This window comes from Hippocampus bargibanti, linkage group LG05 (genome assembly GCF_051943395.1).
Source record: "Hippocampus bargibanti isolate YZ-2025 linkage group LG05, ASM5194339v1, whole genome shotgun sequence".
Lineage (NCBI taxonomy): Eukaryota > Metazoa > Chordata > Actinopteri > Syngnathiformes > Syngnathidae > Hippocampus > Hippocampus bargibanti.
Window position 1 is genome coordinate 30,104,404 of NC_142738.1, and position 25,964 is coordinate 30,130,367.

Genomic DNA, 25,964 nt, shown 5'->3' on the forward strand with positions numbered 1-25,964 from the left:
GACGATACTTTTGTCATAATTAAGAAACAAGAAATTCAATCCTTCACAGATCACCTCAACTTGGTAGAGATCAACATTAAATTTACTCGCGAGGACATAAAAGTGAACCAACTAGCCTTTTTGGATTGTAAAGTAATTATAAAAGAGGACAGAGCGCTAAAAACAGAAGTCTTTAGGAAGGTTACACACACTGACCAATACTTACTTTTCGATTCTAACCACCCTCTACTACACAAACTAGGAGTAATCAGAACCCTCCAGCATAGGGCTAAACTAATACCAACTAGCACTGAAGGTAGAGAAAAGGAGTCAAAACATATCAGGAGAGCACTCACAAAGTGTGGGTACACTCAGTGATCATTCAACAAATGTCAGAAAGAAACAATAGGGAATGAAACCAAAAATTCTGAAGATACAAAAAGGAGAGGAGTAGCAGTACCTTACATTGCAGGAGTTTCTGAAAAACTACAGAGTCCTTTGGCATCACAAAATTCCTACTTATTTCAAACCGATAAACACTCTAAGGCAAAATTAGTGCATCCAAAAGATAGGCTACCAAATGAAAAACAAAGTAATGTAGTTTATTCCATACATTATATTGGGGAAACTAAACAAATTCTCAAATTCTGGGGGGGAGCAGAGGACCACTCCCTAAGTTATCTATTAGCTAGCTAGCTAAATTTCTATCTATTTGAGTTACTTTCGGATTGAGAGAACGCTGGCGCTTGTGGCTGTCGCTGCTCACCCACAGAAAAACTGATCCTGTGACTGAAAAGTGACTTTGAGAGTTTTGAAAGGCGCTTAGAAATTAAATGTATTATTATTATTATTATTATTATTATTATTATTATTATTATTATTATTATTATTATTATTATTCATAACGCCCTCCCCCAGGGGAAACCGTCAAGACAACGTGAGTGACTTGCTTGGCCACCCTTGCTGTAATGGCCGCCACCGCGGCAAAAAAAAGAAGGCCGCAATGCGACGGCTCAGCGTTTGCACTCTTGTAAACATAGACAACAATTTCCTGGCACGCCCCCCCCCCCCTTTTTTTTTTCCCTTTCCCCTAATTGGAGCTTTGATTGGACGGTCGCATACCATAAAGCAGACATAAAAGCGCTGGAATCCACTAGCAGCTTCCATTTTGCAGCCTGCGGGCGAGATGCTTGGCGCGTCGCCACGCTTCACTTTGGATTCCACGTCGGCACCGTTGCCATTTTTCCTGACATGCGACCAGGCGTTCACTCAACCCGGAAGCAACTTGAATAGATAGAAAGTTAGCTAGCTAACTAATAGATAACTAATAGCCAGCTAGCTGGCTAATAGACAGCTTGCTAGGTAGCCAGCTAGATCGCTAGCCAGATAACCAGCTAGATAGCTCAAGTGAGCAACATAATGTAAAAAGCCCAGGAATACTACTATTACTACTCTCAAGGTCACTTTACAGTCACAGGATCAGTTTTTCTGTGGGGGAGCAGGGGCAGCCACACGCGCCAGCGTTCTCTCAACCCGAAAGTAACTCAAATAGATAGAAATTTAGATAGCTAGCTAATAGATAACTAATAGATAGCTAGCTGGCTTATATGTAGCAAATATATTGCTGGCTAGCTAGGTAGCCAGCTAGATCGCTAGCCATATAGTCAGATAACTAGCTAGATAGCTCAAGTGAGCAACATAATGTAAAAAGACCAGGAATACTACTACTATTACTACTACTACTATTACTACTACTACTACTACTACTACTACTACTACTACTAATAATAATAATAATAATAATACATTGGATTTCTAAGCGCCTTTCAAAACTCTCAAGGTCACTTTACAGTCACCGGATCAATATTTCTGTGGGGGAGCAGCGGCAGCCACACGCGCCAGCGTTCTCTCAACCCGAAAGTAACTGAAATAAATTTAGCTAGCTAGCTAATAGATAACTAATAGATAGCAAATATATAGCTAGCTAGGTAGCCAGCTAGCTAGCTAATAGATAGCAAATATATTGCTGGCTAGCTAGGTAGCCAGCTAGATCGCTAGCCAGATTACTAGCTAGATAGCTCAAGTGAGCAACATAATGTAAAAAGCCTACTACTACTACTACTACTACTACTACTACTACTACTACTACTACTACTACTACTAATAATAATAATAATAATAATAATAATAATAATAATAATAATAATAATAATAATAATAATACATTGGATTTCTAAGCGCCTTTCAAAACTCTCTTACAGTCACCAGATCAATATTTCTGTGGGGGAGCAGCGGCAGCCACACGCGCCAGCGTTCTCTCAATCCGAAAGTAACTCAAATAGATAGAAATTTAGCCAGCTAGCTAATAGATAACTAATAGATAGCTAGCTAGCTTAAAGATAGCAAATATATAGCTAGCTAGGTAGCCAGCTAGCTAGCTAATAGATAGCAAATAGATGGATAGCTAGGTAGCCAGCTAGCTCGCTTATAGATAGCAGATTGATTTCTATGACGGACATTTTGTGGCCCAAAACAAAAAGCGCGCCCGCACGAGTTGGTTTGAATTGGTGTCCGCGTCTCATCCTTCATTGACGGCATCGGCGCTCCGAAGGCGGCGGTGCGTGGCGGCACGTGCACGGCCCTCCGGCACTTCTTTCCCCCGCGCCCAACAAAGCGCACGCATGACACACGTGTGAAAAAAAGAAGGCATTGCGATTTAATGCGGCAGGCAGCTTTATTAATAGCGGCGAGGATTTCAAAGTGACTTCTCTCGCTTGAAAAGACACAGCGGCGGGCGCGGTGGGCAAAGCCGAGCCGCGCTTTGCGTCTTAAAAGCGGGCGGCCGCGGGCGCCGCTCGATTTGAATAATAATAATCACAATAATCCATTTCATTTCTAAGCGCCTTTCAAAACTCTCAAGGATAAGTTTAAGGATAAGGCCCAGGATAAGTTTTCTGTGGGTGAGCAGCGGCAGCCACACGGTCCAGCGTTCACTCAACCTGGAAGTAAATAGATAGAAAGCTAGCTAACCAGCAAGTAGATAGTTAATAGATAGCCAACAAATAGCTAGCTAGCTATCCACCTAGATAATAATAATAATAATAATAATAATAATAATAATAATAATAATAATAATAATAATAATAATAATAGTACATTTAATTTCTAAGCACCTTTCAAAACTCTCAAGGATACTTTACAGTCACAGGATAAGAACTTTTTTTGTGCGGGTGAGCAGCGGTAGCCATTCGCGCCAGCGTTCACTCTAGTTGGAAGTAACACAGCAGCGAAGTTATGAAAGGAAGCGGAAAGGAGAGAAAGACATAGAAAAACAAAATACAGGAGCTGCTGGAAAGGCAGCCGCTCTTGCGGCGCCATTTAGAAGTTAAAAAAACTAAATAACAAATAATATGACAACACAGACAACACAAAAACACAGATATAGCTAATAGCTAGCTAGATAGTTATCTAATGCACTGAATGTCACTATTAAATACACAGATAGAAAGCTAGCGAGCCAGCTAGTAGATAGCAAATAGATAGCCAACAGATAGCTAGCGAGATAGCTAGCCACTTAAATAGCCATATAACTAAAATATAGCCAGATAGCTAGTTAGATAGTTAGTTATCAATACACTGAATGTCACTATTAAATACACAGATAGAAAGCTAATGAGCCAGCTAGTAGATAGCAAATAGATAGCCAACAGATAGCTAGCGAGATAGCTAGCCACTTTAATAGCCATATAACTAAAATATAGCCAGATAGCTAGTTAGATAGTTAGTTATCTAATACACTGAATGTCAGTATTAAATACACAGATAGAAAGCTAATGAGCCAGCTAGTAGATAGCTAGCGAGATAGCTAGCCACTTTAATAGCCATATAACTAAAATATAGCCAGATAGCTAGTTAGATAGTTAGTTATCTAATACACTGAATGTCACTATTAAATACACAGATAGAAAGCTAATGAGCCAGCTAGTAGATAGCTAGCGAGATAGCTAGCCACTTTAATAGCCATATAACTAAAATATAGCCAGATAGCTAGTTAGATAGTTAGTTATCTAATACACTGAATGTCACTATTAAATACACAGATAGAAAGCTAGCGAGCCAGCTAGTAGATAGCAAATAGATAGCCAACAGATAGCTAGCTACATAGCTAGCCACTTAGATAGCTATATAACTAAAATATAGCCAGTAGATAGCTGATAGACTCATGTCACTAATTAATAATAATAATAATAATAATAATAATAATAATAATAATAATAATAATAATAATAATAATAATAGTAGAAGAAGGGGGGCCACTTATCTGCTGAGCTGTAAAATGATTTTCTGTCTTTTGCGGGGTGGGGGGGGGCGCCGTATCAGGGATTGTCGGGGTAATTCAGAAATGGGCTCCCCGCACACGAGAGCTTTGGCGCGTGTGGGAAAGCATCAGATAAGACTCAACGTCAAAGCGGATTCAAAGCCGGCGACCCCCCCCCCTCCCACCTCGGGTTATCGCCTCATTCACGGCGGCGCTAGCCACGTAGCGCTTTTCCGCCGCCATCGTTATCTTGACGTACTCACTCACCGTGTACATAGTACACACATTCCATCATTCACCGTTGCTGGCTACCTAGCTAGCTATCTATTTGCTATCTATTAGCTGTCTAACTAACTAGCTAGCCATGTATTAGTTATCTATTAGCTAGCTAGTTGATCTATTTGAGTTATTCCCGGTTGAACGGGGTCACCTTTGCTGGCTACCTAGCTAGCTATCTATTTGCTAGCTATTAGCTGTTTAACTAACTAGCTAGCTGGCTATCTATTAGTTAGGTAGCTAACTTGAGCTATTTGAGTTATTCCCGGTTGAGTGAATGCTGGCGCGTGTGGCTGCCGCTGCTCACCCACAGAAAAACTGATCTTGTGACTGTAAAGGGACCTTGACAGTTTTTAAAGGCACTGATAAATGAAATGTATTATTATTATTATTATTATTATTATTAATATTATTATTATTATTATTATCATAGGACATGCACACACTTCACAGACACAGACACACACACACACACACACACACACACACACACATTACACACATGCTAGGAGCTGGCCAAGTCAAAGTCACTAACTTTGATTTGTTGAGCGCCAATCCCGAATGAGTTCGGGTTTTTTTCTTATTTGGGTGCCGATAAGGTGCTGGCCATGGCCTCTGGCAATGTTTTTTCTTTTCCACAAGGGGCAGCATTTCCCTTTTGTCCATGTTAGTACTTTGTTCCAGCTTCAGCTGTTGTTAAAGCGCTATAAAAAAACAATATGGGTGTATTGCATTGTATTTTTGACACTCGACCTCATTTCAATCTCAGATAACTCCAGACCCATATCATTTAGGAATTAACTCTTTTTTTCTGATGAAAGAAGAGAATCTAAGGCTTCTAAATAATAATAAATAACCTAGCTGGCTATCGATTTGCTATATTAGCTGTCCAGCTAGCTGGCTGGCTATCTATTAGCAATCTGGCTATCTATTAGCTAGCTAGCTAGGTTTCTATCTATTTGAGTTATTCCGGGTTGCGTGAACGCTGGCGCGTGTGTCTGCCGCTGCTCACCCACAAAAAGACTGATCCTGGACTGTAAAGTGAACTTGAGAGTTTTGAAAGGCGCTTAGAAATGAAAGATTATTATTATTATTATTATTATTATTATTATTATTATTATTATTATTATTATTATTATTATTATTATTATTATTATTATTATTAATCCGTGCCGGTTTATTTCAAGTGCCGCTTTTGCCAGCCACGGTCGAAGGAGAGCTCCAGATTTGGCGAACGACGGGTGTTCCAAAGATGGAGGTGGCCCACACACTGCGCTAAGAAGGCCCCGTGTTAGCTTAGCAACAAGGCCAAAGTGCACCAAAAGGAAGCGCAAAGCAGCATTTGAAGAGTGCAGCGGGGCTTCCCGCTCGTCCAGGGTGGGATGGCGGCTGTTGCCAAGCAACCGCCAAAGACCTTGGCAAGGTGGTGCTGCCGCTACGGTCGTGAATTCACGGCCGTTTGGCAAAGGAGAGAGCGGGATGAGTGCCCACCGAGTGGGGCCTTCGTCCTGGCGTGGCGTCCAGCTAAGTGGCTGACGTGACCCCTCCCGCCTCCCACAATGATTCATCCCCGCCCCCACTTTTCACGTGACAACAAACCTCCGTCGGAGGGGCGCATGTGAAGCGGATCATGCTAGCAGGACTTTAGCATCGCACCGCCCGACCCAATCAATTAGTCTGGCAGTGGACAAATGGACATTTGACAGCAGCAAAGTGATGACAGGAAGAGGAATGGAAAGAAACAAGTCGAAAATACACCATACAAGAGCTGCTGGAAAAGCAGCCACTCTCGCGGCGCCATTTTGAAGTCAAAAGTGACGTAATAATCCGATGGATCGGCAAGATCGTCATGTCAGTCGATCCGATTTTGGTGATGAGCGCCGATGTTTTTAGCTCAAGTAAACATTGAGCTAAACAGTTCGTTAGTTTTGTTAGACTGTGGAAGGAAATGTCAAAAGCCACCCTAAATACTATTATACTTAGATTATGCTAATCTAAATCACAGGTCTCCAAATCAAGGCTTGGGGGCCAAATCTGGCCCGCCATGTCATTTTATTCGGCCCGCCACAGCAAACCAAACTTGTGAAATTTCATGATGCTTGCTCAAGTCCGAACCAAAACTTCAAACTGTCGAATGTAAACCACAATAACAGTCATTATTCTTTTTACTTTTTTACTTACTGCTAACCCACAAAAAACCTATGACTGTAAAGTAGCTAGCTGGCTGGCTAGCTATCTGGTTGGATATCTGTTTGTTATATAGCTAGCTGACTAGCTGTCTATCTATTAGCTATCTGGCTGGCTAGCTAGCTATCTGGCTGGCTATCTGTTAGTTATTTAGATAGCTGGCTAGCTGGCTATTCATGAACTAGCTAGCATTCTATCTATTTGAGTTACTTCCGGGTTGAGTGAACGCTGGCGCGTGTGGCTGCCACAGCTAACCCACAAAAAAACTTACCCTGTGACTTCCAAGTGATCTTGAGAGGCGCTTAGAAATGAAATGGATTATTAATATTAAAAGGACAAAAAAACTAATAACAAATATGACAACACAAAGACACAGAGAGTCATTCATTTTTCAGCACTTGCTGTACCCTCTTTGTGACATGAAGCAGCAATCTGCATAATTATTGGTTATTCGGAGGATGTTTTCCAATCGGCGCAATACAAATAAAGGTTTTGGGTGCGTGCTGAAGGCACAGCTGGTAGCCGCTCAAGTGCGCGTTTTTGCTAGCGCACGCTAAGCACGTTAAGCACACTTCACGAGCCGCTTTCCAAATTGTGTGGCGTCCGTCACACCATCTAATCGCAAAAGACTTTGGCTGATTGCGCTCCATCAAGTCAACGAACATAATTTGGCGGCCCAGCAGGCGGATGACATCTCGCTTGGCAAAACGGAGCGATCCATCGCTAAATGCCAATAGATCGCCAGCCGAGCAGCTAGCTACCAGATACCCAACAGATAGATAGCCAGCTGGATAGATAGCTAAGAGACAGCCAGCCAGCCAGCTGTTAGCTATCTATTAGCTGGCTTGCTGGTTAGCTATCTATTAGCTCGCTAGCTACTTAGCTTGCTATCCATTGGCTATTTTTAGCTATGTAGCTGGCTGTCTATCTATAAGCTATCTAGTAGCTAGCTACCTAGATTTCTATCTATTTGAGTTACTTCTGGGTTGAGTGAACGCTGGCGCGTGTGGCTGCCGCTGCTCACTCAGACAAACTGATCCTGTGACTGTAAAGTGACCTTGAGAGTTTTGAAAGGCGCTTACAAATGAAATGTATTATTATTTGGATTTGGATGACCTGCGCAGCGTAGGAGGACACAGGAGGGGAGGGGCACGCTCCTGACGGCGACGACGATGTGACAATCCCGCTTTTGTGCATCCTCTTCTCTCACACCAGCTACCTTCATGTCCTCTATTGACCACATCCATAAACCTCCTCTTCGGTCTTCCTCTCGGTCTCCTGCCTGGCAGTTCAAGACTCAGCATCCTTCTCCCGATGTAGTCACTCTGTGTCCTCTGGACATGTCCAAACCATCTCAGTCTGGCCTCTCTGACTATTAGAACTAGTTGAAGAACTGACCCAAGAGAAGAACAGATTTCACCTTTCTCTCCAAAGCATCTAATATGAGTTCTACCTCTAATGTACTCCTTCCTGATCCTATCCAACCTGGTCACTCCCAAAGAAAACCTCAACATCTTCAGCTCTGCTACCTCCATCTCTGCTTCCTGTCTTTTCTTCAGCGGCACTGTCTCCAGTCCAAACATCATGGCTGGTCTCACCACGGTCCTAGCTGAAAGCCTTCTATCACACATCACACCTGACATTTTTCTCCAGCCTGCCTGGACACGCTTCTTCACCTCTTTTCCACTCTCCATTGCTCTGGACCGTTGACCCCAAGTACTTAAAATCATCCACCTTCTTTATCTCTTCTCCCTGTACCATCACTCTTGCACTTGGATCCCTCTCATTCACACACAACATAGATCTATAGATAGATAACAATTGTCCTGATCTGGTTGGAGACCAACGGGTGGCGCTGTCGGCCCCGGCTACACCTGCACAGATGTTGGTCGTTCCAATCGGTGGCAGTTACAAGGACTCCCGGCAGGACCATTCATTGTCGGGTCATTGTATGTGTTTACTTCTATTCTTTGGTACCGAATAAAAGCACCAATGAATAACAAAGATGGCCGCCAGTCCAACTCTAAATGGAGTCCCACGCGCCGTCCAAAATCAAAGACCGCAGACAGGGAAGCCAACCGGAGGATCCTCTTCCAAAAAAGTGGGGGGCCAGCGAAGGCTGGTATCAGGGTAACCGGTCAAGAGGCGAGCGGCAGCATTTTGGAGCAACTGGAGACGACTGATGGACGATCGTCAAGCGTGCGCATGACTCGTTTCGAGCGATGAGGACAAGTTCCGTTCCAGAATTTCAATCATCACAGAGACGCTTCCCAAAATGGCCGCCGTTTGCGGTGGTCGGCACAAGTGGCCATTTTGGGTCAGAAAAGACCAGAGAAGCATTGCTTTTGATCCTGTTTTAATGGAGGGGAGATTTTCTCAAGGTCGGACGAAGCCTGGCGTCAAGAAGGGTCCCGCGGGACGGCGTCGCTGTCACCATCCCTCAACACTGCCGCTCGGGGATGCCGGAAACACTGTCGATGTTTCTTATTTGGCAAAATGTCAGGCGGGCGAGCGGCGCCGTCTCAACGTCCCGTTGACCTTTGTCAAGCGTGTAAATCCGTCGGGCCGCATCGAACGCCAGACCCCATCGATCGGCGTTGATGGCGGTTCCAAATGCAGATCGAAAACAAGAAGGAAACGCAAAAAATGCGGCAGAAATACGCTTTGATGGACGCCGTCACTCAAGTAAAGACTGGTCGCCGGTTAATCCAAAATGCATATTTCAATATTTCAGACAAACACTGGACACGTAAATCGATAGAAGTACTTCTGAAGTTGTGTGAAAAAATATAGATTTTTGGCTATCTGACTGGATAGCTATTAGCTGTCTAGGTGGCTAGCTGTTAGCTCCGATGGCTGTTGGCTATTGTAGCATATGTCACTCTCCTACAGAATCTGCTATCTATTAGCTAATTATTAGCTATCCATTAGCTGGCTGACTAGCTTTTAGCTGTCTAGCTGGCTGACTGTTAGCTGGCTGCCTGTTGGCTACCTGGCTATCTATTAGATATTTATTAGCTATCCATTAGCTAGCTAGCTATTAGCTGTCTAGCTGGCTGTAAGCTGTCTCGCTGTTGGCTATCTGGCTATCTGGCTATCTCTTAACTATTTATTTACTATCAATTAGCTAGCTAGCTATTAGCTGTCTAGCTGACTGGCTATAAGCTGTCTAGCTGGCTGACTGTTAGCTGGCTGCCTGTTGGCTACCTGGCTATCTATTAGATATTTATTAGCTATCCATTAGCTAGCTAGCTATTAGCTGTCTAGCTGGCTGTAAGCTGTCTCGCTGTTGGCTATCTGGCTATCTCTTAACTATTTATTTACTATCAATTAGCTAGCTAGCTATTAGCTGTCTAGCTGACTGGCTATAAGCTGTCTAGCTGGCTGACTGTTAGCTGGCTGGCTGTTGGCTACCTGGCTATCTATTAGATATCCATTAGCTAGCTAGCTATTAGCTGTCTACCTGGCTGTAAGCTGTCTAACTGGCCAGCTGGCTAACTGTTGGCTATCTGGCTATCTCTTAACTATTTATTTACTATCAATTAGCTAGCTAGCTATTAGCTGTCTAGCTGGCTGGCTATAAGCTGTCTAGTTGGCTAGCTGTTGGCTATCTGGCTATCTATTAGCTATTCATTTGCTATCCATTAGCAATCTAGCTAGCTAGCTTTCCATCTACTTGAGTTACTTCAGCGTTGAGTGAACGCCGGCGCGTGTGGCTGCCGCTGCTCACCCCCACAGAAAAACTGATCCTGTCACTGTAAAGTGACCATGAGAGTTTTGAAAGGCGCTTAGAAATGAAATGTATTATTATAATATTATTATTATTGCGCCAGAGACCCCCGCCCCTTTCCCCGCAGGCTTTTGGTCGTGCCGTGATGAGTTCTCTTGGCTGGGAGGCAGTGGAGGAATTTCTGGACAGCCCCCCTCCCCCATCTCTCTCTCTCTCTCTCTCTCCTCCCGTTGGAGAGAGAGAGCGACGTGAAGCGAAGAGAAGGGGAGGGTCTTCTTGCGGTAGAAGCCAAAGAACGCGACTTGATTGAGGAGAAACCGCAAGGATAAAGCAGAGGCGGGATTGGCGAGAGCGGCCCTTGGCGCGGTCGCGGGGGAAAGGGAGCCAAAAGGACACGGGAGCAGCGCGCACAGGCAAAGCGCAGCTTACTTGTTGATGCCACGTTATTGTGCCGTTTTATCTGGAGGGCGAAGCCTGCGCCTGCGCGGGCGTCCGCCCGCGTGTCCACGGTGAGGAGAGATGGCGGGCGATACGGCAAGCGGTCTCCCGCGAGGATCGGATTAAAGCCTTTTCCTTGGAGGCGGGCGGTTGACGCCGAGGTGAGTCCGGCGGTCGCACGGCGCCGCTTACTTTGAGGGTCGGACCGCCGCCGTTGGCCACACTGCGCTAACGCGCGCGCACGTGCGTGCAGGGTCGGCATGGCGGCAGGCGTGGCGGCGTGGCTCCCCTTCGCCCGGGCGGCGGCCGTCGGCTGGATGCCGGTGGCGGGCGCCCCCATGCCGGCGCCCCCCCGCGACCGGCACGCGGGGCGCGACGCCCCGCTCCTGCTCAACGTGAGCGGCACCCGCTTCCAGACCTGGAGGAGCACGCTGGAGCGCTACCCGGACACCCTGCTGGGCAGCAGCGAGAAGGACTTTTTCTTCCACCAGGGCAGCGGCGAGTACTTTTTTGACCGCGACCCGGACATCTTTCGCCACATCCTCAACTTCTACCGCACGGGCAAGCTGCACTACCCGCGCCAGGAGTGCATTGCGGCCTACGACGAGGAGCTGGCCTTCTTCGGCATCGTCCCGGAGATCATCGGCGACTGCTGCTACGAGGAGTACAAGGACCGGCGGCGGGAGAACGCTGAGCGGCTGCAGGACGACGAGGAGGCGGACGGCGGCGGCGGCGGCGGGGAAGACGCCGCACCGCTCAAGCTGACCCCCCGCGAGTACCTGTGGCGCGCCTTCGAGAACCCGCACACCAGCACCCTGGCGCTGGTCTTCTACTACGTGACGGGCTTCTTCATCGCCGTCTCGGTCATGGCCAACGTGGTGGAGACGGTGCCCTGCGGCACGCCGGCCGGTCGCTCTCAACGCGCCGAGCGCCGGCTCTCGCGCGCCGAACGCCAGCTCTCCTGCGGCGAGCGCTACGCCCTGGCTTTCTTCTGCCTGGACACGGCCTGCGTGATGATCTTCACGGTGGAGTACCTCCTGCGGCTGGCGGCGGCGCCCAGCCGCTACCGCTTCGTGCGCAGCGTGATGAGTGTGATCGACGTGGTGGCCATCATGCCCTACTACGTGGGCCTGGTCATGGCCGACAAGGAGCAGGTGAGCGGCGCCTTCGTCACCCTGCGCGTCTTCCGCGTCTTCCGGATCTTCAAGTTCTCCCGCCACTCGGCGGGCCTGCGCATCCTGGGCTACACGCTGAAGAGCTGCGCTTCGGAGCTGGGATTCCTACTCTTCTCGCTCACCATGGCCATCATCATCTTCGCCACCGTCATGTTCTACGCCGAGAAGGGCTCCGACGCCAGCAAGTTCACCAGCATCCCCGCCGCCTTCTGGTACACCATCGTCACCATGACCACCTTGGGGTAGGTGGGCCGTCCCGACGCCGCCTCCTCCCGTCCCGACTCCCACCGAGGGGTTGCGTGCCGAGCCTTCTTTGGCGCGCCCAGATAAAGCGCTGTTGCGACCGTTTGGCAGAGACTAAACCAAATGAAACCGAGACGAAGGTCCCCCTCCGGTCCTCCAGCCAAATGGATCTTCTTTAGCAGATATGCGCCTCAAAGCTTTTAGCAGTTGATTTGGACGCTTCCCCCCACGCAATTTGCTCCAAGATTCTAACCCAAAAAAAGCCAAAAAAAGGGTCGGTTACTTCTGCCATCTTGGCTTCTCTGGATGCGCCAAATGTCGCCAAATTTCTCCATATGTTGCCAAATTTCTCAAAACGCCTCCAAACGTCTCAAAATGTGTTCAAATATCGCCAAATGTCTCCAAATTTCTCCAAATGTTGCCAAATTTCTCCAAATGTCTCCCTCCAAATGTCGCCAAATGTCTCCAAACGTCTCCAAATGTCGCCAAATTTCGCAAAATTTCATCAAATGTCAACAAATTTCTCCAAATGTCTCCCTCCAAATGTCGCCAAATGTCTCCAAATTTCGCAAAATTTCATCAAATGTCAACAAATTTCTACAAATGTTGCCAGATTTCTCAAAATGTCTCCAAATGTCGCAAAATGTCTAAAAATGTCGCCAAAGGTCACCAAGTGTCTCCAAATGTCGCCAAATGTCGGCAAATTTCTCCAAATAGCGCAAAATATCACAAAATTTCTCCAAATGTCGCCAAATTTCTCCAAATTTGTCCAAATGTTACGCCAAATGTCAACAAATGTCTCCAAATGTTGCCAAATTTCTCAAAATGTTTCCAAATGTCTCAAAATGTCGCCAAATGTCACCAAATGTCTACAAATATTGCCAAATGTCTTCGCATTTCTCCAAATGTCGGCAAATTTCTCCAAATAGCGCAAAATATCGCCAAATTTCTCCAAATGTCTCCAAATAACGCCAAATGTCACCAAATGTCTCCAAATGTCTCCAAATGTTGCCAAATATCGCCAAATATCTTCATATTTCTCCAAATGTCGCCAAATGTCGGCAAATTTCTCCAAATAGCGCAAAATATCGCCAAATTTCTCCAAATGTCTCCAAATGTCGCCAAATTTCTCCAAATAACGCCGAATGTCACCAAATGTCTCCAAATGTCGCCAAATGTCGCCAAATGTCTCCAAATATCGCCAAATGTTGCCAAATGTCGCCAAATTTCTCCAAATTTGGCCACATTTCTCCAAATGTCCCCAACTTTCTCCAAATTTCGCCAAATTTCGCCAAATGTCTCCAAATATCGCCAAATGGCGCCAAATTTCGCCAAATTTCTCAAAATGTCTCCAAATGTTGCAAAATGTCTCAAAATGTCGCCAAATGCCACCAAATGTTGCCATATATCGGCAAATGTCTTCAAATTTCTCCAAATGTCGGCAAATTTCTCCAAATAGCGCAAAATATCTCAAAATTCCTCCAAATGTCTCCAAATTTCTCCAAATGTCACCAAATATCTCCAAATTTCTCCAAATGTCTCCAAATGTCGCCAAATGTCTCCAAATATCGCCAAATGTTGCCAAATGTGTCCAAATGTCGCCAAATTTCTCCAAATGTCGGCAAATGTTGCCAGCTGAACAAATCTCCTTCTGGCCCGGCGGCCAGTTCCCACGGGGCCCTCGTCTCATGTGCCGGGTGCCAAATTCCGGTCCTGAACTCGCCAAACGAACGACCTACCATCTTGTGGCACACTTGATGATTGAGAGCCGAAATTTCCATCCATGAATTCATTTTCTGCCGCTTATCCGAGGTCGGCTTGCGACGGAAGCCGCTTCAGTGGGGAAGCCCAGACTTTCATCTCCCCAGCCACTTCTTCTAGCTCTTCCTGGCAGATCCCGAGGCGTTCCCAGGCCAGCTAGGTGACATGCTCTCTCCAGTCTGTCCTGGGTCATCCTCGGGGTCTTCATGTCCGGAGTGCCTCACCAGGGAGGCATCCAGGAGGCATCTTCATCAGATGCCCGAGCCACCTCATCTGGTTCCTCTTTATGTGGAGGAGAAGCTCCTCACGTCATCTCGAAGGGAGAGTCCGGACACCCTACGGAGAAAGCTGATTTTGTCTGCTCTCCTTCTTTGGGTCACGCCCACAACTCGTGACCATCCATGACCTGACATGACGTCCTATCTATTAGCTATCTAGCTCGCTATCTGGCTATCTAGCTAGCTGGCTATCTATATAGCTAGCTAGCTTTTTATTTATTTGAGTTCAAGCTCTGTTGTCTCCCTTTACTGTTTCATGTGCTACTCACAGTATGCTTTTATAATAATAATAATAATAATAATAATAATAATAATAATAATAATAATAATAATAATAATAATACATTTCATTTCTAAGTGCCTTTCAAAACTCTCAAGGACACTTTACAGCACAGGTGTCAAAGTCAAGGCCCGCGGGCCAAATCCGGCCCGCCACATCATTTTTTTCGGCCCGCGAAAGCAAATCACACTTGTTAAATTCCATGATGATTGTTAAAATCTGAGCCAAAATTTCATATTTTTGGATGTCAACCACAATAAAAGTCATTATTCTTGACTTCAGATTTGAAAACGTGTTATTCATTAATTTGCTGTGTGCTCTATATGTAATATTTGAAGGGATTTAAACATTCTAATGGCTTCCCCAAATTCATAACGGCCCTCGAGAGGAAACCATAACTACAATGTGGCCCGCGGCAAAAAAATGACTTTGACACCCCTGCTTTACAGTCAGGGGATTTTTTTGTGCGGGTGAGCAGCGGCAGCTATTCGAGCCAGCGTTTACTCAAACCGGAAGTAACACAGCAGCAAAGTTATTATTATTATTTTTTTTTTTTTTATTATTATTATTATTATTATTATTATTATTATTATTATTATTATTATTAGTAGTAGTAGTAGTAGTAGTAGTAGTAGTAGTAGTAGTAGTAGCGTTGGGATGCAGAGCGACCCGTAAATTGAGAGGCTTACACAACATTTATTTGGCCTTTTGTTGTTGTTGTTTTTTGCTTGCCTCCGGAGAATGGAGGCCCGCCATTGATCATGACTGAGTCCCACCTGAACTCTGCCCGGCAACAAGTGACCATGACTGGCAAAAAAAACTGGAGATTTCAAATATAAACAGAGCCAGAATGCAGAATGCAGAATGTCAATTGGATTAGAACGTGTCGGCTGACGTTCTCAACCTGGAACAAAAGTGTGCATTTGCTTTGGGCGGCGAATGGCTCCGCGTGGAGGTGCTGATGCAGCGAGCCAGCTGGCGGATGTCGGCGTGAGGCGCTCTGACGCAATCTCGTCGTCATTGGTGAAGGAGGAGCCAGCTCAACCTTCATCTTAATAATAATAATAATAATAATAATAATAATAAACCATTTCATTTTTTAGCGCCTTTCAAAAACTCTCAATGTCACTTTACAGTCACAGGCTACATTTTTTGCTGTGGGTGAGCAGCGGCAGCCACACGTGCCACTCAACCCGGAAGTAAATAGATAGTAAACTAGCTAGCCAGTCGGTAGATAGCTAATAGATAGCTACCTAGATAGCCAGCCACCCAGATAGCTATATAGCGAATAGATAGCTAAATAGATAGAAAGCCGGCCAGCCAGCTAGTATATAGCTAATAGATAGCCAACAGATAGCTAGCCAGATTGCTAGCCACCTAGATAGACATATAGCCAATAGAAAGCTAAATAGAGAGAAAGCAAGCTAGCCAGCTAGTTGATAGCTAATAGATAGCCACCCACCCAGATAGCTATATAGCTAATAGATTTTTCCAGAGAGGACAAGGAAGCTCACCTTGGAGGCCAGCTGCTTCTCAAAGCGGAGGGCCACAAAGGACCAGGGGCCCATGTTCTGAGGTTCCTCCTTACTCCAGACAAAAACTTTTTCACGTCTGGATATCTTCTGCTTCTTTTTCTTGCCGGTTGGTGATTGGACACATTTTCCAATGGAGTGGCTGCCTTGTGGTGGTATCCCATTGACGCCGTTCTTCTTCTTCTTCTTCTTCTTCTTCTTCTTCTTTTCCTTTTGGCTTTTCCATTGACATCAGCGAAGCTAGAAAATCAAAAGATTTGGCAAGCGTTCTTGTTGCATGGCCTAAACGGCTCAGGGACGCCATATTGTCATTTTCTAGCTCGCTATCTAGGTAGCTATCGATTAGCTAGCTAGCTAGCTGGCTATCCAGTTAGGTATCTGTTGGCTATTGATTGACTATCTAGCTAGCTTTCTATCTATTTCAGCTACTTCCTAGTTGAGTGAATGCTGGCGTGTGTGGCTGCCCCTGCTCACCCGCAGAACGACTTATCCCGTGACTGTAATGTGACCTTGAGAGTTTTGAAAGGCACTTATAAATGAAATGTATTATTATTATTATTATTATTATTATTATTAAGAATATTATTATTGTCACAGGGCGGTCATGGCGGCTTCTTTGGCTTCTTTTGGGTGCAGTTGCAAGGGTGACCACTAGATAGCAGCACATGCTTGTCTGACATTGAATAATAATAATAATAATAATAATAATAATAATAATAATAATAATTCTGCTTTCGCCAGGGCTCAACATCCTGACCGACTCACTGCTAGGGGAGTTTTATTTTTTGTATTTGGGCATCTTTGAAGGCATTTAAGGTAGAAAGGAGCGCAGCTGCGAGGGCAGCGCTAATCAGGCGCAACTGGCAAGGGAGTTGAAGCGGACAAAAGCGCCCTCCCTTTTTTTCCATCCGCCGCCTCTCGGGAGGCAACAAAGAAGAACAAGCTAGCTACCTAGCTATCTATTTGTTATCTATTAGCTGTTTAGCTGGCTGGATAGCTATCTAGCTAGCTATCATTTTGTCACGGTTTGCGAGTTTGGTGATGGCGGGTGCGGATCCCAAAAAGCAGGCAGGAGGGAACAGGAGGTTGTTTAACAAATTGTATTAAAATAAAGTCAGCAGGAACAAAATGTAAAACATCAAAATCATCTGAACAGAAAAAACACAAAGTAACAAAAGAAGACCAAGAGTAAAAGTCTGCCAAGGTTAAACAAACACATGCACAGCATGCAATGATACAATTGCATACAAAGCATACAACAATGACCCGACACAGGATAGTCGTGCCGGGAGTCCTTTTAAGTGTCACTGATTGTAACGACTAACACCTGCGAGGCAGGGCTCGGGATGACCAGCACCTGTGCAGGTGCAGGCGGGGCCGACAACGCCACCCGTTAGTCGGCAACCAGATCATGACACATTTAGCTCTCTAGCTATCAAGCTAGCTAGGTTGCTATCTATTAGTGACTGTATCTATTCGCTAGCGAGCTAGGTTTCTATCTATTTGAGTTACTTTGGGGTTGAGTGAACGCTGGGGCGTGTGGCTGCCACTGCTCACCCGCAGAAAAAACTGATCCTGTGACTGAAAATTGACCTTGAGAGTTTTGAAAGGTGCTTAGAAATGAAACTGATTATTCTTATTATTATTAAGAAAAACAAAGCGGAGACGCCTCCTCGTTTGGCAGCTCGCAAACGGGCGGCCGTTGAGCTCACGTCAAAGCCAAATGTTTTGCCCGGTGCTTTTATTTTGGAAGGGCCAGCGAGCTGGAATTGGTTCGTGGCCATTCGGACTTCTGAGTCAAAAATCGGAATTCTGAGTTGAAATTCGGAAATCAGAGTTAATAGTCAGAATCCTGAGTTAGAAGTGGGAATTCTGAATTTAATGTGTGTGTGTTACTTCCGGGTTGAGTGAACGCTGGCGTGTGTGGCTGCCACTGCTCACCCGCAGAAAAACGTATCTGTGACTGTAAAGTGACCTTGAGAGTTTTGAAAGCCGCTTAGAAATGAAAATGATTTATATTATTTTATTATTTGCTGTCTATTAGCTATATAACTAGCTATCTATTACCGAGCTAAGTAGCTAGCTACTTATTAGCCATGTAGCTATCTAGCTAGCTACCTATTAGCTATGTAGCTATCTACCTTACTATATAGCTATCTAGCTGGATATATATCTATCTGTTGGCTATTTATTTGCTATCTATTAGTTAGCTAGCTAACTTTCTATCTACTACTATCTACTTCCGGGTTGAGTGAACGCTGGCGCGTGTGGCTGCCGCTGCTCATCCGCAGAAAAACTGATCCTGTGACTGAAAAGTGACCTTGAGAGCTTATAAATTGAATGTATTGTTATTATTATTATTATTATTATTATTATTATTATTATTATTATTATTATTATTATTATTTTTACATGTTGCTCACTTGAGCTATCTAGCTGGTTCTCTAGCTAGCGATCAAGCTGGCTACCTAGCTAGCTAGCTATATGCTATCTATAAGCTACCTAGCTATCTATTAGTTATCCATTATTATTATTACAGTAAAGTCTCGTTATATCGATATTCAAGGGAGTCCGAAAAAATATCGATATAACCGGGACTATCGATATATCCGATATCGATATAACGAGACTTTACTGTATTATTATTATTATTATTATTATTATTATTATTATTATTATTATTATTATTATTCCAATGGGATCATTTGAGAGTTGCTTTTTTGGATAGCGTCACAGGCCAATGCCATTTTAACTGCGATCAAGGCGGCGGTGGTGGCGAGCCAGGTGGGGAGGGGGGGAGGCGGATGACGGATTGCCCCTTTCCCATCTCGTCCACCGAGCCCTCGTAAAAGATCCGAGATTGAAAGCCCCCCGCCGGCGGAGCGCTAAATCAAATCAGGCCCAAATGACAAATCCTTGGGGTAAAAAGTGCAATGGCGGCGGCCTCCGTCTCTCGTCACTCGGCCCACGTTGACGTTTACGTGGCCATTACTATGCAGACGCACGTGCCGCCTGCTCATCACTTTGGTGGAAGGCGACAATCACTCTCGCGGCTTTCACAGAAATGGATTGACGCAAAAGGGGTTAATTCGGGAGTGGGAAACCTGAACAGACCCCCGCCCCAACACCAAAAGAAGCAAAGCAGCCCAAATGCCTTTTCAAAATCAGATCGCAATCAGAATCCTCTTTATTGCCAAGTATGTACAACACGCTGCACTAGTATCATTCAAAAAATGGAAGCACTATACAGTTCTATTTGGGTTATAGAGCTACCTATCTATTTTCTATCTATTAGCAATCTATTAGCTGTCTAGCTGGCTCGCTAGTTATCTAGCTAACTATTGTTTAGCTATCTAGCTAGCTATCGTTTTGCTATCTAGCTATCTACCTGGCTCGGTAGCTATCTATTCGCGACTGTATCCCGGAAGTAACTCAAATAGATAGAAAGCTAGCTAGCTAGCAAATAGATACACGTTTGGCCTTGCTCGAGAATCAAAACAATGGCTTCGGATTCGGAAAAGATGCTTTCTTGTTACTCATCCAGTGATGAATATGATTCAAATAGTCTCGAAAAGGTCTCAAAAGGCTCTTGAAAAGGTCTTGAAAGGGTCTTGAGAGGGTCCTGAAAAGGTCTTGAAGAGGTCTTGAAAATGGCTCGAAAGTGTCTTGAAAAGGTCTTGAAAGGGTCGTGAAGGGGCCCTGAAAAGGTCTTGAAAGGGTCTTGAGAGGGTCCTGAAAAGGTCTTGAAGAGGTCTTGAAAATGGCTCGAAAGGGTCTTGAAAAGGTCTTGAAAGGGTCGTGAAGGGGCCGTGAGAAGGTCTTGAAAAAGTCTTGAACGGTCTTGAAAAGGCTTAAAAGTTCTTGAAAAGGTCTTGAAAGGCTCTTGACAGGGTTTTGAAAAGGTCTTGAAAAGTACTTGAAAAGGTCTTGAAATGTCTCAAAAAGGTCACGAAATGGTCTTGAAAGGGTTCTAAAAGGTCTATAAAAGGTCTTGAAAGGGTCTTGAAAGGGTCTTGAAAAGGTCTTGAAATGGTCTTGAAAGGGCCTTGAAAAGATCTTGAAAGGGCCTTGAAAGGGTCTTGAAAAGGTCTTGAAAGTGTCTCGAAAGGGTCTTGAAAGGGTTTAGAAGGGGTCTTGAAAGGGTCCTGAAAAGGTCTTGAAAAGGTCTTGAAAAGGTCTTAAAAAGGTCTTAAAAAGGTCTTGAAAATGCATTGAAAAGGCTTAAAGGGTCTTGAAAAGGTCTTGAAAGGGTCTTGAAAAGTTCTTGAAAAGTCTTGAAAAGGTCTTGAAAAGGCTCGCTCGGCATCGGCGTTCAGACCCCCCCCCCCCTCGCCCCAACGTCATGTCTGCGCTCTGCCGTCAAAATGTCTTCAAGGGCCGGCGGCCCACAAAGGCTACTAGCCCAAAAACAGGGAGAAGAAATGAAGCCGTGCTTAAATATAGCAAACCCCGGCGGGATCGCTGGGGGGGTGAGGGCGTTGAGGGGGGCTACAGCTGTCGTGTGATTAAAATGAAGAAGCTTCTTTCGGTCTCCGTGGTTCAACACCGGATTCCCTTGTGCCATGGCAGGCCCACGCCAGTCGCGACAGGGCAGCTTTTGGACGCATTTTTTCACCAGTACCCCCCCCCTCCCGTCCTATATCAGCTTCTCTTAAGCAGATCTCCCAAATGAAAGCGGCTGCGTGCTAATGCCCCGACAAGATGCCCGGGTGATGCTGACGTCACTACCCGCTGGTCGCCAATCTGATCGGGACGACCAGCACCTGTGCAGGTGTAGGCGGGGCCGACAGCGCCCCCCCATTGGTCGCCAACCAGATCATGACAACTCCCCATTCAAACCATCTATGTTCTTTCGGCAAGTTCTTAACCTCATTGTCGTCAAATGAGTGGTTGCTAGCTTTTAGGTGCATATGCACAGACGTATTCCTCATGATTGATAAAAATCCAGTCGAACTATCGGAATAAAAGTCAACTTGCCGGGTATATGCACAAGGTTACTGCTAGCTAGCCTGCACAAAGACCAATAAACCAGCTTGCGACGTCTCCGTGCAGTCAGCTTTCCTTTTTTGTGTTGTTGTTCTGATCCTGTGTGGCTTCCCACCAAGCAGATGGCACTCAGATTTCCCACGCAGGCTTCTGGAAGACAATCATCGGGCCAGGTTCAAATATTTTTTTTTAGAGATTGGGTATTATTCTGAGAAACAAAGTCGCTAATTTGCGAGTTCAAACTCGCAAATTTGCTAGATTAAAAGTCACAAATACGCTAGATTCAAACCCGGAAATTTGCTAGATTTAAAGTCACAAATTTTCGAGTTTCAAACTCACAAATTTGCTAGATTTAAAGTAACAAATTTGCAAGATTTAAAATCACAAATTTGCTAAATTCAAACTCGCAAATTACCTCGATTTAAAGTCACAAATTTGCAAGATTTAAACGTTAAAAAAACTTTCCGAGTTTGAGATACATCTATTGGTCGTGCGGTGGGTTAGCGTTAGCTACGGAAGAGCATGAGTGCCAGGTTGAAATATTTTTTTTTAGAGATTGGGTATTATTCTGAGAAACAAAGTCGCTAATTCGCGAGTTCAAATTCGCAAATTTGCTAGATTAAAAGTCACAAATTTGCGGCATTCAAACACACAAATTTGCTTGATTTAAAGTCACAAATTTGCTCGATTTAAAGACACAAATTTGCAAGATTTAAACGTTAAAAAAACTTTCAGAGATTGAGACGCATCTTTCGGTGTGCGGTAGAGCATTAGGGGCCGGATTGAAATATATACAGTAAAGTCTCGTTATATCGATATTCAAGGGAGTCCGAAAAAATATGGATATAACCGGGACTATCGATATATCCGACCCTGCGCGCATGTAATTTTCTCCGTGCGTGCATAGAAATAGTATCGATATAACCGGGACTATCGATATATCCGATATCGATATAACCAGACTTTACTGTATATTTTTTGAGATGGGGTATTATTCTGAGAGAAAAAAAATCGCAAATTTGCGATATTCAAACTCTCAAATGTACTCGATATAAAGTCACAAATTTGCTCGAGTCAAACTCACACATTTGCTCGATTTAAAATCACATATTTGCTAGATTTAAAATCACAAATTTGCTAGTTTTTAAGTCAAAAATTTGCTCGAATTAAAGTCACAAATTTGTTAGATTCAAACTCGCAAATTTGCTCGATTTAAAATCACAAATTTGCCAGATTTAAAATCACAAATTTGCTAGATTTAAAATCACAAATTTGCCAGATTTAAAATCACAAATTTGCCAGATTTAAAATCACAAATTTGCTAGTTTTTAAGTCAAAAATTTGCTAGAATTAAAGTCACAAATTTGTTAGATTCAAACTCGCAAATGTGCGAGATTTAAAGTCACAAATTGGCTAGATTTAAAGTCACAAATTTGCTAGATTTAAAATCACAAATTTGCTCGATTTAAAGTCACACATTTGCTCGATTCAAAGTCACAAATTAGCTAGATTTAAAATCACAAATTTGCTAGATTTAAAATCACAAATTTGCTAGTTTAAAATTAAAAAAAATTGCTCGATTTAAAGTCACAAATTTGCTAGATTTAAAATCATAAATTTGCTAGTTTTAAAGTCAAAAATTTCCGAGAATTAAAGTCACAAATTTGTTAGATTCAAACTCGCAAATTTGCGAGATATAAAATCACAAATCTCACAAATTTGCAAGTTTGAATCTAGCAAATTTGTGACTTTAATTCTAGCAAATTTGTGATTTTATATCTCGCAAATTTGCGAGTTTGAATCTAGCAAATTTGTAACTAATTCTAGCAAATTTGTGACTTTAAATCTAGATAATTTTTTAGTTTTAAACTAGCAAATTTGTGACTTTAAATCTCGCAAATTCTTTAGTTTTAAACTAGCAAATTTGTGATTTTAAATCTAACAAATTTGTGATTTTAATTCTAGGAAATTTTTGACTTTAAAACTAGCAAATTTATGATTTTAAATCGAGCATATATACAGTAAAGTCTCGTTATATCGATATCGGATATATCGATAGTCCCGGTTATATCGATACTATTTCTATGCACGCACTGAGAAAATTACATGCAAACAGGGTCGGATATATCGATAGTCCCGGTTATATCGATATTTTTTCGGACTCCCTTGAATATCGATATAACGAGACTTTACTGTATATATATATATATATATATATATATATATCAACCTGGCCCTAATGCTCTTCCGTACGTTCCGATTACTTTTTTTTTAGGAAGGGGGGTTAGTTTAACTCGATGTCAAATGACAAGCCATTTTTACCCCCCCCCCCCCCCCCCCCCCCCACATGCTGTAAATGCTCCAAAGTCACATTTTAGCCATTCATCTGGCTAGCTTAGCATGGAAGTAGCTCACTGTCTCGCCGGGTCTGGCTTTTGCCTAGCGTGTGGCAATTTGTTTCTCGCTCTCGCTGGCGTTGGCTTTTGATCAATCGCAATCTCTGACTTTGTCTTTCTTGACAAGGGCTTTTGACCCCTGACCTGTTTCGAATAGCCACATATTAAATGGAGCGATACTTGTTTTTTGACTTCTCCCTTTTCAGTAGATTGGGAATTTCTCCACCGTGAGAGCAAAAAAAAAAGGCTTTCTTCTCTACAAAGTGGAAAGCATCGCAGGCTGCCTGTCCCCCGTTGGCTCTCTCGTAAGCCGTATCAGCGAGCTAAAAACTGACAGAGCAAAATGCAGACACAATACAAAATCTTAAACCGGCCTAAGAAAATCAAACAAATCACAGCGTCATCTGTTATGTGCTCTGTAAAATAGACAAACATTGCTTTCTATCTATTTGAGTTACTTCCGGGTTGAGTGAACGCTGGCGCTTGTGGCTACCGCGGCTCACCCACAGACAAACTTATTTAAAACAGTCTAGCTAGCTATAAAGCTATCTACCTATCTATTTGCTCTCTATTAACTATCTATCGAGCTATCATTTAGCTATGTAGCTATCTGGCTGGCTAGATAGCTATCTATTAGCTACTGTATCTAGCTAGCTTTCTATCTATTTGAGTTACTTCCGGGTTGAGTAAACGCTGGCGCGTGTGGCTACCGCTGCTCAACCACAGAAAAGCTTATTTAAAACAGTATAGCTAGCTATAAAGCTAGCTACCTAACTATCTAATTGCTATCTATTAGCTGTCTAGCTATCTAGCTAGCTATCATTTAGCTATGTAGCTATTTATCTAGCTATCAGTTAGCTATATAGCTATCTAGCTGGCTAGATAGCTATCTATTAGCTACTGTATCTATCAGCTAGCTAGATAGCTAGCTTTCTATCTATTTGAGTTACTTCCGGGTTGAGTAAACGCTGGCGCGTGTGGCTGCCGCTGCTCAACCACAGAAAAGCTTATTTTAAACAGTATAGCTAGCTATAAAGCTAGCTACCTATCTAATTGCTATCTATTAGCTGTTTAGCTATCTAGCTAGCTATCATTTAACTATGTAGCTATCTAGCTAGCTATCAGTTAGCTATATAGCTATCTAGCTGGCTAGATAGCTATCTATTAGCTACTGTATCTATCAGCTAGCTAGCTTTCTATCTATTTGAGTTACTTCCGGGTTGAGTAAACGCTAGCGCGTGTGGCTGCCGCTGCTCAACACAGAAAAGCTTATTTATAACAGTATAGCTAGCTATAAAGCTAGCTACCTAACTATCTAATTGCTATCATTCAGCTATGTAGCTATCTAGCCAGCTATCATTTAGCTATATAGCTATCTAGCTAGCTATCATTTAGCTATGCAGCTATCTAGCTGGCTAGATAGCTATCTATTAGCAACTGTATCTATCAGCTAGCTAGCTAGCTAGCTTTATATCTATTTGAATTACTTCCGGGTTGAGTGAACGCTGGCGCTTGTGGCTGCCGCTGCTCACCCACAGAAAAACGTATTAGTATTATTAGAAAAACGGTGACAAGCAGTAAGTCGTGCTCCCTCATAAGACGGTCATGAGATGGTCGTGTCCGGTGTGCGCGTGGCCAAAGCAAGAGACCATTTTGTCTTTTGGCTGGTTGGACTGTCACTCGCGAGCGTGTCCCGTCCCATACGTACCCCGAACGTAACCCGAATGTAACCCCTCGAGGTGAGCGTGACGCATTCACACGCTTTTCAGCTTCAAAAAGAGAGCGTTTTGCGTCTTTGTTTGTTTTCGGCCAGTATTTAAACAGCTAAGATGCGGGGGCGGCGCTCCAAGTGCAACATCGCCATGAGGAAAGTAGGCCGCCGTCCAGGAGAAACTTCACACCAGTCCTATTTCTTACACGCCCACTTCAAATGTCTTCACGTCACATTTTAGAAGCGCGTCGGGGTCACCATGACTATTTTCAGCCAATCCAAAAATAACATCAAAGACAAAAACTATTTTGAGGAGACGCATTTTAGGGGGGTGGCAACCTCAAAAGAGCTTTTAGGCTTTGATAAACAGAATTGGACCAAAATCGAGCAGGAGTGAAGATGGACGGTCAGGTGGTGGTCCGCTTTTGTCACGGTTCGCGAGCTGGTGATGGTCGTGGATCCCAAATAAGCAGACAGGAGGGAGCAGCAGGTTGGATTTGACAAATTGTATTAAAATAAAGTCAGCGGGAACAAAATCCAAAACATCAAAGTCATCCGAACAGAAAAGTACAAAGTATCAAAGAAAACCATGAGAAAAAAAGATGAAACAAACCTGACAGGTTGATGCAAACACATACAATGCGATACAATGACCCGACAAGGGATGGTCGTGC

General features: G+C 44.0%; 1 protein-coding gene across 3 annotated transcripts in view; it reads left to right on the top strand.

Annotated features, from left to right (window-relative positions):
* The first annotated feature begins 10,771 nt into the window (after positions 1–10,771).
* The window catches only part of kcnd2 (potassium voltage-gated channel, Shal-related subfamily, member 2), a 20,935-nt gene continuing 5,742 nt past the window's right edge, over positions 10,772–25,964 (top strand). For 2 of the 3 annotated variants that reach the window (XM_088995638.1, XM_088995639.1), the window contains exons 1-2: positions 10,772–11,089; positions 11,182–12,345. In XM_088995638.1, coding sequence (XP_088851764.1) covers positions 11,189–12,345 — 1,157 coding nt within the window. In that variant the 5' untranslated portion in view covers positions 10,772–11,089; positions 11,182–11,188. The remainder of the gene's footprint in view (positions 11,090–11,181; positions 12,346–25,964) is intronic. The other variant, XM_088995640.1, reaches the window with a different exon arrangement.